The 13117-nt window shown below is 58.3% G+C and overlaps 1 protein-coding gene across 1 annotated transcript in view; it reads left to right on the top strand.

Moving 5' to 3' along the window:
- Positions 1-923: 923 nt before the first annotated feature.
- Positions 924-13117, top strand: part of LOC104668119 (probable palmitoyltransferase ZDHHC11B) — a 91480-nt gene continuing 79286 nt past the window's right edge. The window contains exons 1-4 of the mRNA XM_030927084.1: positions 924-1795; positions 8156-8377; positions 10332-10510; positions 11394-11495. Of these exons, the coding sequence (XP_030782944.1) occupies positions 8156-8377; positions 10332-10510; positions 11394-11495 (503 nt within the window). The 5' untranslated portion in view covers positions 924-1795. The remainder of the gene's footprint in view (positions 1796-8155; positions 8378-10331; positions 10511-11393; positions 11496-13117) is intronic.

The following is a 13117-nucleotide window of genomic DNA, read 5'->3' as shown; positions in this document are numbered from 1 at the left end:
CTGTCCCCTCCACAGGATGCAGCAGAAAGGTACCACCTTGGAAGTTGAGCGTCCCCCTCACCAGACACCAGACCTGGTGGTTCCTGAATCTTGAACTTCCAGTGTCCAGAACAGGGAGAAATAAGTTTCTGTTCTTTAAAATTACTGCATCTCAGGTATTTTGTTACAGCAGCACATGGGGACTAAGAGTGGGTGTGCAGGTGGTGGGGGGAGGGTGTGCAGGTGTGTTTGAGGGTGTTTGCCTCAATCTTTAGACGGCATTGGGGCCACAACACCTGCAGGTGTCAGGGGACATTAACTGCAGACCTTGGTGAATAAAAGCCAGTTGTCCTGAGTTGGGCAAGAAAACCTTTGGAAGAGGCCCTCGCAGCCACTCCAGGCTACAAGACGGGGCGTTTGTCCTGGGGGACCTGCTCTCACCGTTAGTGGTCCAGCAACACCGTCTCAGCCTCTCTGGCCATAGCAGGCTGCCCTGCAGAGGCCCCCGAGTGCTGGAGAACTATGTCAGGTTCCTGCCCCTTCCCCCTGTGTTGTCCTGGGCACCTGCCCCAGCCTAGCTGTTCCTCTTACTTGTGTACCTCGTGTGTGCCCCTGACAGACAGGATGTCCATGGGCTGCAGGTTCTGGGCACCAGAGTGAGACCCAGCAGACTTCAGCCGGCAAGAGGGCCGCTGACTGTGGGCAACTTCCTCACGGTGGGGGTCCTTGAGGGTCCCCTGCTAACAGGGGTGCATCCCTGTCCACCTTCCCATCCTCACCCCCAAAGGCAGCGTCAGCAGCTGACCCGCATTGGAGGCATTCAGATAGGAGTCCTTGGAGACCCCCAGCTGACAAGAATGGAAATGCCTTGAGTGCTGAGGGAGGAGGGCTGCAGGGACAGGAGGGAGGATGCCCTTCAACACACTGGCCCTTTTCAGGAGAAACCCTTCCTTGGCGTGGGTCATGGTGAAACTGCCGTGCGTTAAGCCAGTGACCGAATTCCTGAGCTCACAGGACGGCCAATGATAAAACTTGCTAGAGAATTCCCTCCACTTGTGAGCCTGAGGAGAAACGTGCCGAATTCAGTCAGAGCCACGGTGGCTGACGTCTGTGCTCAGAACCAGCTGCGGAGGTCCCTCCCCGGGTTCCTCCTAGGCTGAGTACTCTGGGGTCGCCTCTTCCTGGATGTCGCCGATTGGTGGTTGGGTAGGGGTTTTAGGTGTGTATGTGTGTGTTTTTTTTTTAGGGTTGTCTTGCTGCATTTTGTTGCGGACCACAGTGCATTAACAATCCTAGTCAGCTCAGGGGCTTTCAGGTATTTGACTTATGAGCTGAGTAGCTGGGCAGACTGATAACAAAGCGAGCTCTTTTGCAGGTTAGTAAACTTGGATCTTAGACTAAACTTCTTTGGTTCAGGTGAGGGCAGCTAAGCAGGTAGGAAGGTGGGGAAGGAGAGGCCGACAAGCAGGCGTCGGCAATCCAAGCAGGGGCCTAGTACATCCTGTTTTTCTGTAGTTTGCTGCCCTAAACCGGTTCAAGGCACCTTGTCTTGGAAATAGACCACTGCATGCATTGTTTCACCAACACCCGAGTCCATTTCACGCTTTCCCCCTCCTCATGCCCCTTTGTCCCCTCATCCTCCCAACGGCCATGGCTTTATGAGGCGCCCTGGGTTCCGTGGCTACCGTGTCGACCAGGGCAGCCCACCCACTTCACACTTTGGTCTGGAGTGAGCGAGAGCGACGCTGCTTTTCTCTTGCTTTTCAGCCTGGACCTGTGATGTGATTGGCGTGAGAAGGAAGTGTGGATTCTGGCGGTAAGGAAAGTGGGGGCTTACTTTCCCGTGTTCCCAAAAGGCAGATGCAATCCCTGCACCCTGAAGGAGTCAAGCAGTAAAGGCGACACAGCAAGACTGTTGGGGACTCAGGCAATGAGGATTTGTCTCCTGAGGGGCCTCAGAAAGGCCATTTCCACTGTGTGGAGTACAGGAATGGAAGGTTTCACCAGGGTGGAGTGGCTTCCAAAGGGTCCCCGTGGAAAAAGCTTGGCTGAGCAGGCCCAGAGGGGGATGAGGACACGTTTGGGGGGCTGGAGGAGAGCGAGGACATGCTCAGGGGACCAGACTGTCATAAGGGCAGGGACAGGGTGAGGGCCGACTCAGGGACCACAGTGTCATAAAGGCAGGGACAGGGACGAAGAGGACAGACTTAGGGGACCATGATGTCATAAAGCTGGAACAGGGACCAGGACAGACACGGGGGACCACGGAGTCATAAACGTAGGGACAGGGCCGGGACAGACTCTCGGGGCCTGGTGTCATCAAGACAAAACGGGGAGCAGGACAGACTTGGGGGACCACGGAGTCATAAACGTAGGGACAGGGCCGGGACAGACTCTCGGGGCCTGGTGTCATCAAGACAAAATGGAGCAGGACAGACTTGGGGGACCACGGAGTCATGAACGTAGGGACAGGGCCGGGACAGACTCTCGGGGCCTGGTGACATAGACACAGATGGGAACAGGAAAGTCTCAGGAGGCCATGGCATCTTAAAGACCTGATAGGGTGGGATGGGCACCTGTGGTCTCTGGGGTGCGTGTCAGGGGCTGGTTCTCGTGTGGTGGTGCAGAGAAGGATGGAGGCCCAGTCTGAGAAGGGGGCCGTGTCCACGTGCACAGATGGGGGCAGACAGGAGGCGCCTGGGGTCCACCACACAGGATTGCACTGCCAGCCCTGGTGCACAGCAGCCAGTTCCCCGGGCTTCAGCCCAGTTGTCATAACACGGGGCCCATCCATCCTCAGTCATGCTCACTTCCTGAACCCAACATCACAAGTCTTCAGTGGCATGACTCACAGATCCTCCTTTCGCTTGAATTGTGTGTGGGAGTGTGTCTGCGTGTTGTGTGGCGTGTGTGAGAGTGCGTGTGTGCGTTGTGTGGTGTGTGTGGGAGTGTGTGTGCGTTGTGTGGTGTGTGTGAGAGTGTGTGCATTTGGTGTGTGTGGGAGTGTGAGCACTTTGGGGTGCGTGGGGGAGTGTGTGTGCATTGTGTGGTGTGTGTGGGAGTGAGCATTGTGTGTTGTGTGTGGGGTGTTTTGTGGGGGGTGTGGTATGTGTGCAGTAAGTGGTGTGTGGTTTGGTGTGTGTGGTGTGTATGTGGTATATTCTGTGTTTGCTGTGTGTTGCGTGTATTGTGTGGTCCCTGTGCAGTGTGTGGTTCATGTGTAGTGTGTGGTGTGTGCATGTGTGATGTGTGGAGTGTGATGCGTTTGTGGTTGGTGTCTGGTACATATCACGTGGTGCATGTACAGTGTGTGGTGGGTTGTGTGGTGTGTGTGTTTTGCTTGTGTTGCATATGCATGTGCAGTGTGGCAGGTGTGTGCGTGTGGTTTGGGTGGTGTGTGGTGCGTGTGTGGTGCGTGGATTTGTGTGGTGTGTTTTGTGGATTGTGTAGTCTCTGGTGTGTTTTGTGGTGTGTGTAATCTGTATGATGTGGTGTGTGCGTGGTCTCATGTGGTTTGTGTTGTATGTCGTGTGTGTTGTCTGTTGTATGATGTATGTGGTGTGTATTGCATGGTATGTGGTGTGCAGTGTGTTGTGTGGTGTGTGTGGTCTCGGTTGTGTGTTGTGTATGTATGGTATGTATTGTGTTTTGTGTGGTTTGTGTTGTGTGGTATCGCGTGGTCTGTGTGGTATGCGGTATGTGGCGTGTGGTCTGTGTGGTGTGTGGCCTGTGGTGGGTTGTGTGGTGTGTGGCCTGTGTGGTGTGTGTGTGTGGTGTGTGGTGTGGTTTGTGTGGTGTGGGTTGTGTGTGGTGTGTGTGGCCTGTGGTGTGTGTTGTGGATTGTGTGGTGTGTGGCCTGTGGTGTGGGTTGTGTGGTGTGGGTTGTGTGGTGTGGTATGTGGTGTGGGGTGTGTGGTGTGTGGCCTGTGGTGTGGGTTGTGTGGGGTGTGGTGTGGGTTGTGTGGTGTGTGGTGTGGGTTGTGTGGCCTGTGGTGTGTCATGTGGGTTGTGGGGTGTGGGGTGTGTGGTGTGTAGACTGTGGTGTGTGGTGTGGGTTGTGTGGTGTGGGGTGTGGGGTGTGAGGTGTGTGGTGTCGGTTGGGTGGTGTGTGGTGTGGGTTGTGTCATATGGGTTGTGTGGTGTGGGGTGTGTGGTGTGTCGTGTGGGGTGTGTGGTGTGTGGTGTGGGTTGTGTCGTATGGGTTGTGTGGTGTGTGATGTGGGTTGTGTGGTGTGTGATGTGGGTTGTGTGGTGTGTGATGTGGGTTGTGTCGTATGGGTTGTGTGGTGTGTGGTGTGATGTGGGTTGTGTGGTGTGGGTTTTGTGGTGTGTGATGTGGGTTGTGTGGTGTGTGGTGTGGGTTGTGTGGTGTGGGTTGTATGGCCTGTGGTATGTCGTGTGGGTTGCGTGGTGTGTGGTGTGGGTTGTGTGGCCTGTGGTGTGTCATGTGGGTTGTGGGGTGTGGGTTGTGGGGTGTGTGGTGTGTGGCCTGTGGTGTGTGGTGTGGGTTGTGTGGTGTGGGGTGTGGGGTGTGAGGTGTGGTGTCGGTTGGGTGGTGTGTGGTGTGGGTTGTGTCATATGGGTTGTGTGGTGTGGGGTGTGTGGTGTGTGGTGTGTCGTGTGGGTTGTGTGGTGTGTGGTGTGGGTTGTGTTGTATGGGTTGTGTGGTGTGTGGTGTGTGATGTGGGTTGTGTGTGTGGTGTGGGTTGTGTTGTATGGGTTGTGTGTGTTGTTTTGTGTGGTGTTGTGTGTTGTGGGTGTTTTTTTTGGTGGGTTGTGTTGTTTGTGTGTGGTGTGTGGGTTGTGTTGTGTGTGGTGTGGGGTGTTTGGTGTGGGTTGTGTGGTTGTGGGTGTGCTTTGTGTGGTGTGTGGTTGGTGTGGTGTGTGTGTTGGGGGGTGGGTGTGTGGGTTGTGTGGTGTGGGTTTGTGGCGTTGTGTTGTGTGTGTGGTTGTGTGGTTGTGTGTGTGTGTGGTTTGTGTCGGGTTGTGTGGTGTGTGGTGTGTGCGTGTTTTGTGTTGGTGTGGGTTTTGTGTGTGTGTTTGTTGTGGTTGTGTGTGTTGTGGTGTGGGTTTGTGTGGTGTGTGTGTGTGGGTGTGTGTGTGTGTGGGTTGTGTGGTGTGGGGGGTGTGGTGTGGGTTGTGGGTTGTGTGGTGTGTGGTGTGGGGTGTGTGGTGTGGTGTGGGTTGTGAATGTGCTCACAGGCCATGGTGGTATCGAGGCTGAGCGTGGGCCTGAGGGGAAGGAACTGTCCTGGAGTCTTCCCTGGCTGTTTTGATGTCCGTGCCCCTGGCTCACTGTCGTCTGTGGGGTCTGTCTCCTCCGACTCGCTGTCCTCTGTGGGGTCTGTCCCCTCGGCGTGCTGTCCTCTGTGGTGTATCTCTCCCTGGCTCGCTGTCCTCCGTGGGGTCTCTCTCCCCGGCTTGCTGTCCTCTGTGGGGTCTGTCCCCCCGACTCGCTGTCCTCCATAGGGTCTCTCTCCCCGGCTTGCTGTCCTCCGTGGGGTCTGTGCCCCCGCTGCTCGTTGTCGTCCGTGGGGTCTGTCCCCCCGGCTCGCTGTCTTCCATGGGGTATCTCTCCCCAGCTCGCTGTCCTCCGTGGGGTCTGTCCCACTCACTTGCTGTCCTCCGTGGGGTATCTCTCCCCGGCTTGCTGTCCTCCGTGAGGTCATGACCCCGGCTCGCTGTCCTCCGTGGGGCAGGTGCGGCCCCTGCTGCTGGGCTGCTCCGCTGTCCTGGGCTGTACCGGGATCCTGTGAGGAGATGTCTGTGTGCTGGCCAGCATGGAGTTCCCACGCCCCCGCGCGTGGCTCTGTGGAACAGCATGACCCCAACGCTCCACGCCTGTGGCCGGTGGTGCAGGTTCATGGTTCTGTCATCTGCCACTTAGATTTGGTTTTGTTTTGGATTTAATTTAGATATAATTTTAGATTAATTTGCTCACCATGTTTTATGTGTGATAATTTATTTGATAGAGTAAATCTTTAAATAATTCTTTTTGGAAATGATTAATGGTTGGTGTACTTTGAATATTCACACATTCCGAAAGAATCTGTTTTCTCTCAAACTTTGATTATTCTTTGGCCAGATGCATTTTAAGATGAAAATACTCTCAGAACTTGGAGAATTGCTCTATGTTGTATTTTTATAAAAACGGATGCAGTACAATTTGCAGGTATCCATATATTGTAATGAATCTCCCTCTTGTTTTCTTCTGAGAACACTGTAGGATTTTTTTCTACATCCTTGCCGCTCACATTTTCACCGGTGTGGATGTATTTCTTTTTCCAATCGTCCTCTCTGGCCCTTGGTGCACAGTGTGGACCTGAAGCCTTCAATCTTCTCAACATTCTTCAGTGTTTTCTTCTCTCACAGACGCTCTACCTTCTTCTTCTGAAAGCCTGACAGATGAACATGGTCAGGCTCCAGGCTCCAGGCTCCAGGCTCCAGGCCGCTGAGCGATTCCTCTCTTCTGTTCTCTGAGATCTGTGGTCCTTCCTGGATTTGATCTTCCAGGTTTTACCAATGTGATTTTTGGCAACATCATTTCTGTTTGTTGGCATTTTCATTTGGGTTTTGTTTTTAATTGGGAATTGTGTTTTTAATGTACAAGATTGTCTTTCTGTGTTTCTGTTTCCTTCCTTGAAATTTTCTTTTCTTTTCTTTTTTCTTTTTTTTGAGATGGAGTCTCCCTCTGTTGCCCAGGCTGGAATGCAGTGGCACAATCTTGACTCACTGCAACCTCGACCTCCCAGGTTCAAACGATTCTCATGCCTCAGCCTCCCAAGTAGCTGGGATTAGAGGCATGTGCCACCATGCCCTGCTAATCTTTGTATTTTTAGTAGAGACGGGGTTTTGCCATGTTGCCCAGGCTGGTCTCGAACTCTTGACCTCAGGTGATCCGCACGCCTCGGCCTCCCACAGTGCTGGGATTACAGGCGTGAGCCCCTGCGCCCAACCAAGGCACCATGGTCTTGTTTCACAGCTGCGAGTCTCTCAGGTCTCCCTGAGACATTCTTGTGTGGCTCAAGCCCCAGGGCCCTATGGCCTCGCATCCGCCTGGTGTCACATTTGGAGGACCAGGGAGGAGCCCCAAAGGCGGCACAGAGCCACTGAATCGTGGACATTTACGACTGCAAGGAAGAATTGTGAACTGGTTCTCACTGTCTCTCTTCCCAAAGTAGTACATTTAATACCAACTTCATTTTCTGAAGGTTTTTTCCCAAAGAGACAACAAGGGCTTTGCACGAGGCATAATGTGGGGAAGCTTCCTAACACTCCTCTGTCGAGACCGCCCAGCCCCTCCAGATCCCCCACCCAGCAGTGGCTATTCAGTGCCTTTCACTGTCCCTCCTTCCCTCCCCTGACACCACATCCCTCCCTCCCCTGACGCTATGTCCCTGCCTCCCCTGCTGCGCTCCCCACCCTACTGGCCAGGAGCCGCCGCAGTGTGCGTTCAGAACCTCCCAGCCACTGCCCACCCGGACAGAGGCCCCAGCCCCACATGGCTGGACGGGCTACCCTGTCCTGTGGAAGGGGAGACACACAGGACCCTGTGGAGTGAGCGCTTGGGTCCTGCTCCTCTGGGAAGCTCAGGGAAGCTTCTCGGGGAGGATCTGGGAGATTTCAGTGTTGCAGCAGTTAGTAACGGCTCAGGAGCTCTTCCGGCATTGCCTCAGTTTCTCCCAAGTGCACCCCTCTGCTCCATGTGGCCTCTTTCTGATGTGGGTTTTCCTGTGGCACCTGGGGAGTCTTAGGTGAGCCCGTGTATTCCTGAATGGGTTCTGGGACCTATCACTGTGTGGGGGCTGTCGAGGGCTCCCCAGAACTTCAATTCTCTGGGGAACTGAGGGGCGGTAGGACCAGCATGGGGTGCTTGGCCAGGTCCTCCGCCCAGGGGCCCCCACACCCTGGAGAGCCATTTTCTGTAGCCGCTCAGCTGTGGCCGGGGTCAGATTCTGCAGCATGTCTGTTCGTTCCCCTGGGCAGGGCCCTGCACTGGCTCCATCCCAGCCCCGCTCCCTCCTCCGGGGACGCAGCCCCAGGCAGTGCTGGGCCATTGGCTCTCAGTGCTGGTCCTGGGGGATGATGTTCCCATTCCTGAGGTCTCCCTGACAGTGGGCGGAGCCAGGTCTCCCTGGGGCTGACGGGGCTGGTCCTCCCCTTCTGTATCCTGCAGATGGACACCCGCTCCGGGAGCCAGTGTTCCGTCGCCCCAGAAGCCGTGCTCAACAACGGAGAGCTGGTCTTGCCGCCCCGCATCTCCAGAGTGAACGGCTGGTCGTTACCCCTGCACTACTTCCAGGTGGTGACCTGGGCTGTCTTCCTGGGCCTTTCATCGGCCACCTTTGGGATCTTCATTCCCCTCCTGCCTCATGTGTGGAAATATGTCGCCTACGTGGTATCCTTTTCACCGTGGCACGGTCTGAGCGGACGGGGCTCCTGGAGGACCCTGCAGCTCTGGGATCTGGTCTTTGGCTGCCCGGTGGCACCAGTCACCTGTCCTGGGCCAGACTATGTCCCCCGAGCCTGCACGTGGGCCCACTGGCCACTAGTGCTCTGTGCAGCCCCTGCTCAGGGTCAGAGTGGGCAGGACAGCATTGCCTGAGGGAGCTCCGGAGAGGGGCTCTGTCAGGAGGGACAGCAGCCCCCTGGCCTGGCACAGGACCCACCCTGCTGGCAGTCTTCTGCTAAAATCCCTGCGCAGCCTTTTGCACATGGCCAGTACCTCCCTCCTCGCCCCTGGTGCCAAGGAGGACAGCGCTGTGTCCCCACAGGTCGGCAGCCTGCGTTTCCATGCCAAGCTTAGGCCACACGGAGAGGGCCTCTGGGCCGCCCCACGGAGACGGCTGTCAACCCTGAACTCCTGGCTAGAAGGCAGTCCAGGGGCCAGGCAGGGTGACGGGAGGGCCCCACGCTCCACCCCTTCTGTTTGGTTGCCATGGGGAGTCTGTGTTGGTCCCAGGGTGATAGGTGGAGGGAGCCAGCATCTGAGGGCGGGAGCTGATGTCCCGGTCATGGGGAGCCCAGCTTCTCCTGGCTCCAGGGGACAAGGACCCTCTCCCCAGTGTCCCCGAAGCCAGGCTCTGAGATGGAGGCCCAGGGTCCCTGAGTGAGTCTGGGGTCCATGAGCGAGTCTAGGGGTGGCTTCCCTGAGCGAGTCTCGGGGAGAGGGTCCCTGAGCGGCCGTCTGGGGTCTAGAGGGAGTGGGTAGATTGTGCAGCTCCATGCCTCCTCCCCCTCTCCTGCTGTCTGAGGCTGTGCTTCTCTCCCAGTGCTCGGGGATCTCTGGTATAAAAGAACCCAGGCTCCCCAGGGCCTTTGGGGCTGCGTCTGGCTGTGTTTACACCGGGGCGTCCCTCCTGTGGCCCTGGTCTGTACCTCTAGGTATAAAGGGCTTTGGGGTCACTGTGCTTGGCTGGGCTGGCTGAGCCTCTGGGGGTGCGGTGCATTCTATGGGGGATTTGCCCTGTGTCCAACAGGGATGAACAGAAAGGGCATGGGGGCAGCCATCTTGGTCCCTGCTTGGCCCAGGGCTGTGTGTGCAGGGCTGATGGGTGGCCTTGTCTCCTCTGGGCCTGGGTAAGCAGGGCTATGTGTGTGGCGCTGGGTAAACAGGGCTGAGTAGGCAGGACTGGGTGTGCAGGGCCAGGTGAGCAGGGCTTGGGTGTGCAGGGCCATGTGTGCAGGGCCGGGTGTCCAGGGCTGACTGAGCAGGGCTTGGGGGGGAAGGGCTGGGTGTGCAGGGCTCAGGTCTGCAGGCCTAGGTGTACAGGGCCGTGTGTGCAGGGCTGGGTGAGCAGGGCCATGTGACCAGGGCTGGACCTGGTTGAGTTGGACTTGGGTGTGTAGGGCCAGGTGTACAGGGCCATGTGAGCAGCCCCGGTGAACAGGGCCAGGTAAGCAGGGCCAGGTGAGCAAGGCTGGGTGAACAGGGCCGTGTGAGCAGAGCCGGGCATGGGTGAGCTGGGCTTGGGTGTGCAGGGCTGGGTGAGCAGGGCCATGTGAGCAGGCCCGGGGAACAGGGCCCAGTGAACAGGGCCAGGTGAGCAGGGCTCAGGTGTGCAGGGCTGGGTGTAGAGAGCTGTGTGAGCAGAGCCAGGCATGGGTGAGCTGGGCTTGGGTGTGCAGGGCTGGGTGTGCAGGGCTCAGGTCTGTAGGCCTCGGTGTACAGGGCCATGTGTACAGGGCTGGGTGAGCAGAGCCAAGCCTGGTTGAGCTGGGCTCCAGTGTGCAGGGCTGGGTGTGCAGGGCTGGGTGAGTAGGGCTGACTGGCGGCCTCACCTCTCCTGGGCCCTTGGGCCTTATGGGGACGCCTCGTGCCAGGCGGGCCAGGTTCTTCCTTGACGTGCCAGGTGACCGGGGGGATCTTCTCCTTCCACCTCGTCGTCCACGTGATTGCCTCCTGCATCGACCCAGCCGACTTCAATGTCAGACTCATGAAGAACTACTCTCAGCCCATGCCGATCTTCGACAGATCGAAACACGCACACGTGATCCAGAACCAGTTCTGCCACCTGTGCAAGGTCACCGTGTGAGTGCCCACCCTGGCCGAGGCCCCACGGTGTCAGGGTCACCTCCAGGGGCCCGGGAGCTCAGGTCACTGCTGGCCCCACAGAGCCCCTGCCGTGGCCACAGCTGACACTAATGGAGCTTCCAGGGAATGGCCCTGTGGCCCTGTGGCTGTGGGTGGATAGCCCCTCATTGTGCTGTGAAGGGGGCACAGTGCCAGGCCGCCCCAAATCCTCTGCAGGCAGGGCTGAGGCTGGAGGGCTGTGTCTGTCACCTGCAGGTGACCCGCTGCTCCCCTAGAACGGAACGCAGTGGCACTCAGGCATGTTTGGTCCTCAGTGCATTTCGTGCACGAGGTCCCTCCCCCGTGATCCCAGGGCAAGAGAGCGCTGTCTGTCTTGGGGGTTTTCAAGGCAAGCCCCAGGGAAAGAGGGAGGGAAGGGTTCCAGTGTCTCCTGGGGCCTGGGGGGCATCCATGATGGCCTGGGGGTGGCTACAGGGCTGCTGTCGGCTGCAAGGGAGGTTCTGTAGGCACAGGTGGGATCCAAGCCCCCAGCCTCAAGTCCTGGAACCATAGGGCAGGTGCGGCCTCCTCCAGGACCATTGCCCAGAGTGAGGCTGGTGCAGGAAGGCTGGGGGGTGGTCTACGCTCCAGCGTCTGCACCCACCACAGACACGGGCTCTTCCTGCCCTGTGGCTACCTCTGCCCAGTGCTGCCCTGCTTCTCCTCCTCCCCACAGGCCTCAACTCCCTCCCCCAGCCTCCCATTCCCCGCCGAACGCCCACTCCCCAGGCCACACAGGGCTGGTTCCCCCAAGGCACCTGGCTCCCGGTGATGGGGCTCCGGCCCTGGCCCAGCCTGCACACTTGGGGCCTGACAGCCGTTCTCCGATTCATCCATCCAGGAACAAGAAAACCAAACACTGCATTTCCTGCAATAAATGTGTATCTGGCTTCGACCACCACTGCAAGTGGATCAACAACTGCGTGGGAAGCCGTAATTACTGGTGAGGGGCACAGCGGGGATGGCCGGCGCGGGCCAGGCTTGGGGGAGTTCGGAAGGGAGGGGTCTGTGGGCAGGAGTCCTCGTGGTGAAAGGGTGGAGGGTCGTCTTGGGGCTGTGTCCTGACCTGCTGTGGTGACGCTTGGTGCCTGCGTGCCCCGGCCTCTTGTCTGGCTCTGGGGCTGTGGTGCAGCCGTCCCTGGACAAGCTCATCCACACAGTGTTAAGTCCCTGGAGGCCCAACGTGGGCATTTGCTGGGCTGCCCTGCCTGAGGCCTCCTGACCGCGCTGTCCTGGGCCGAGCTGCCTTCTCTCCACCTGGGCTGAGGCTCATCCAGCACAGGGGTGGGGCCACGGGAGGGCAGTGGGCACCCAGCGGGGACTGACGAGAGGTGTTTCCCCTGACTGCGGTGGAGGATCCAGGGACTCTCAAGGCCTGGTGTTCTGAGCCCTGGCTGTCAGCAGCCCTGAGTTGTGAAGATCACCAGGGAAAAGAACCACATCTGCCCCCAGTTACTCTGTGCTGACCTGAAAGAGGCCTTGGTGTGGGTGGGAATAGGGACCAACGTCATCTGGTGTCACAGGATGTGCCGTGGGGTCCCTGCCCTGCCTCCCTGCCATCCCGCCTTGAGCACAGTGTGTGTCCAGAGTGGCTGAGCAGCCCAGCAGGGACAGAGAGGCTGCGTCACTGCAGAGTGAGTCCCGAGGCCGCACAAGATGGTAGGGGCCGGGGAGACCCACCTGCCTCCTCCCCGGGAGAGGAGCAGCTCCAGGACGGCCGAGGTGTGGCCGGCTCCTCTGGGTCACGCTAGCCCTGGGTGCCACTTCCTTCTGGACTCATTATGCTCTGGTGCCTCGAGCTGGCTCAGTCCGGCGGGGCCTGGCGGGGAAGGTGAGGGGGGTGCGGGCCCACAGGCAGGTGGCAAGGAGAGGGTTTGCCTTCTCAGGAGGGGCGCTGGAGAGGCACCGTGTGGGCACCAAGTGCAGACGCCGCCTGTGAGTGACAAAGGGGCGGTAGGAGAGCAGGGCTGGGGTCATGGGCGCCCTTGGCTCTGAGCAGCAGCCAACGCCGGCATCTGCGCCAACCTCACTTCTGTCCCTTCATCCGCCAGAGGCGGAGAGAACAACGGCATTGAGAGCAAGACGAGGAAAGTTGAGGAGCTGATGGCAGACCCCCACGAGGGAGGCTGCCTACTTCTTCGTGATAAGAAGAAGGGGGATGGAAAGAAGGCAGGCGGCCCTGGTGTCCCGGGAAGACCGTGAGCACTGGCCTCAGACTGTGCGGGCTGAACGTGGGCAGCAGGGGCAGGAGGCTGTGCTAACCAGGAGGAGACGGCCCTGGGCGGCTGTGGGGAGAGGAGGCCCCACGTGAATGGCTCTGCCCCATCCTATGGGCTTTATGGGCTTTGGTCTCTGTGGTCTTAGAGACCCGCCTTCCTTACTGGATGAAGAGAGGAGTCCTGTCCGGACAGTAGGATGAAGATGAGGGGTCTTTACTCCCTACAAGTGGGCTCAAGCCCAGGAGGATTGGGGGCAGGTAGGGCATGTCCGCTGCCTGGAGGGGCTGCTGCTTTGGAAACCCAAGCTGGGCGTGAAAAGCATCGCCACGTCCTCCACAGCTGGGCA

Source organism: Rhinopithecus roxellana, chromosome 3 (assembly GCF_007565055.1).
Source record: "Rhinopithecus roxellana isolate Shanxi Qingling chromosome 3, ASM756505v1, whole genome shotgun sequence".
Taxonomy (NCBI): domain Eukaryota; kingdom Metazoa; phylum Chordata; class Mammalia; order Primates; family Cercopithecidae; genus Rhinopithecus; species Rhinopithecus roxellana.
The sequence above is the reverse complement of the archived record's forward strand: the minus strand, read 5'-3'. Positions and strand labels throughout refer to the sequence as shown.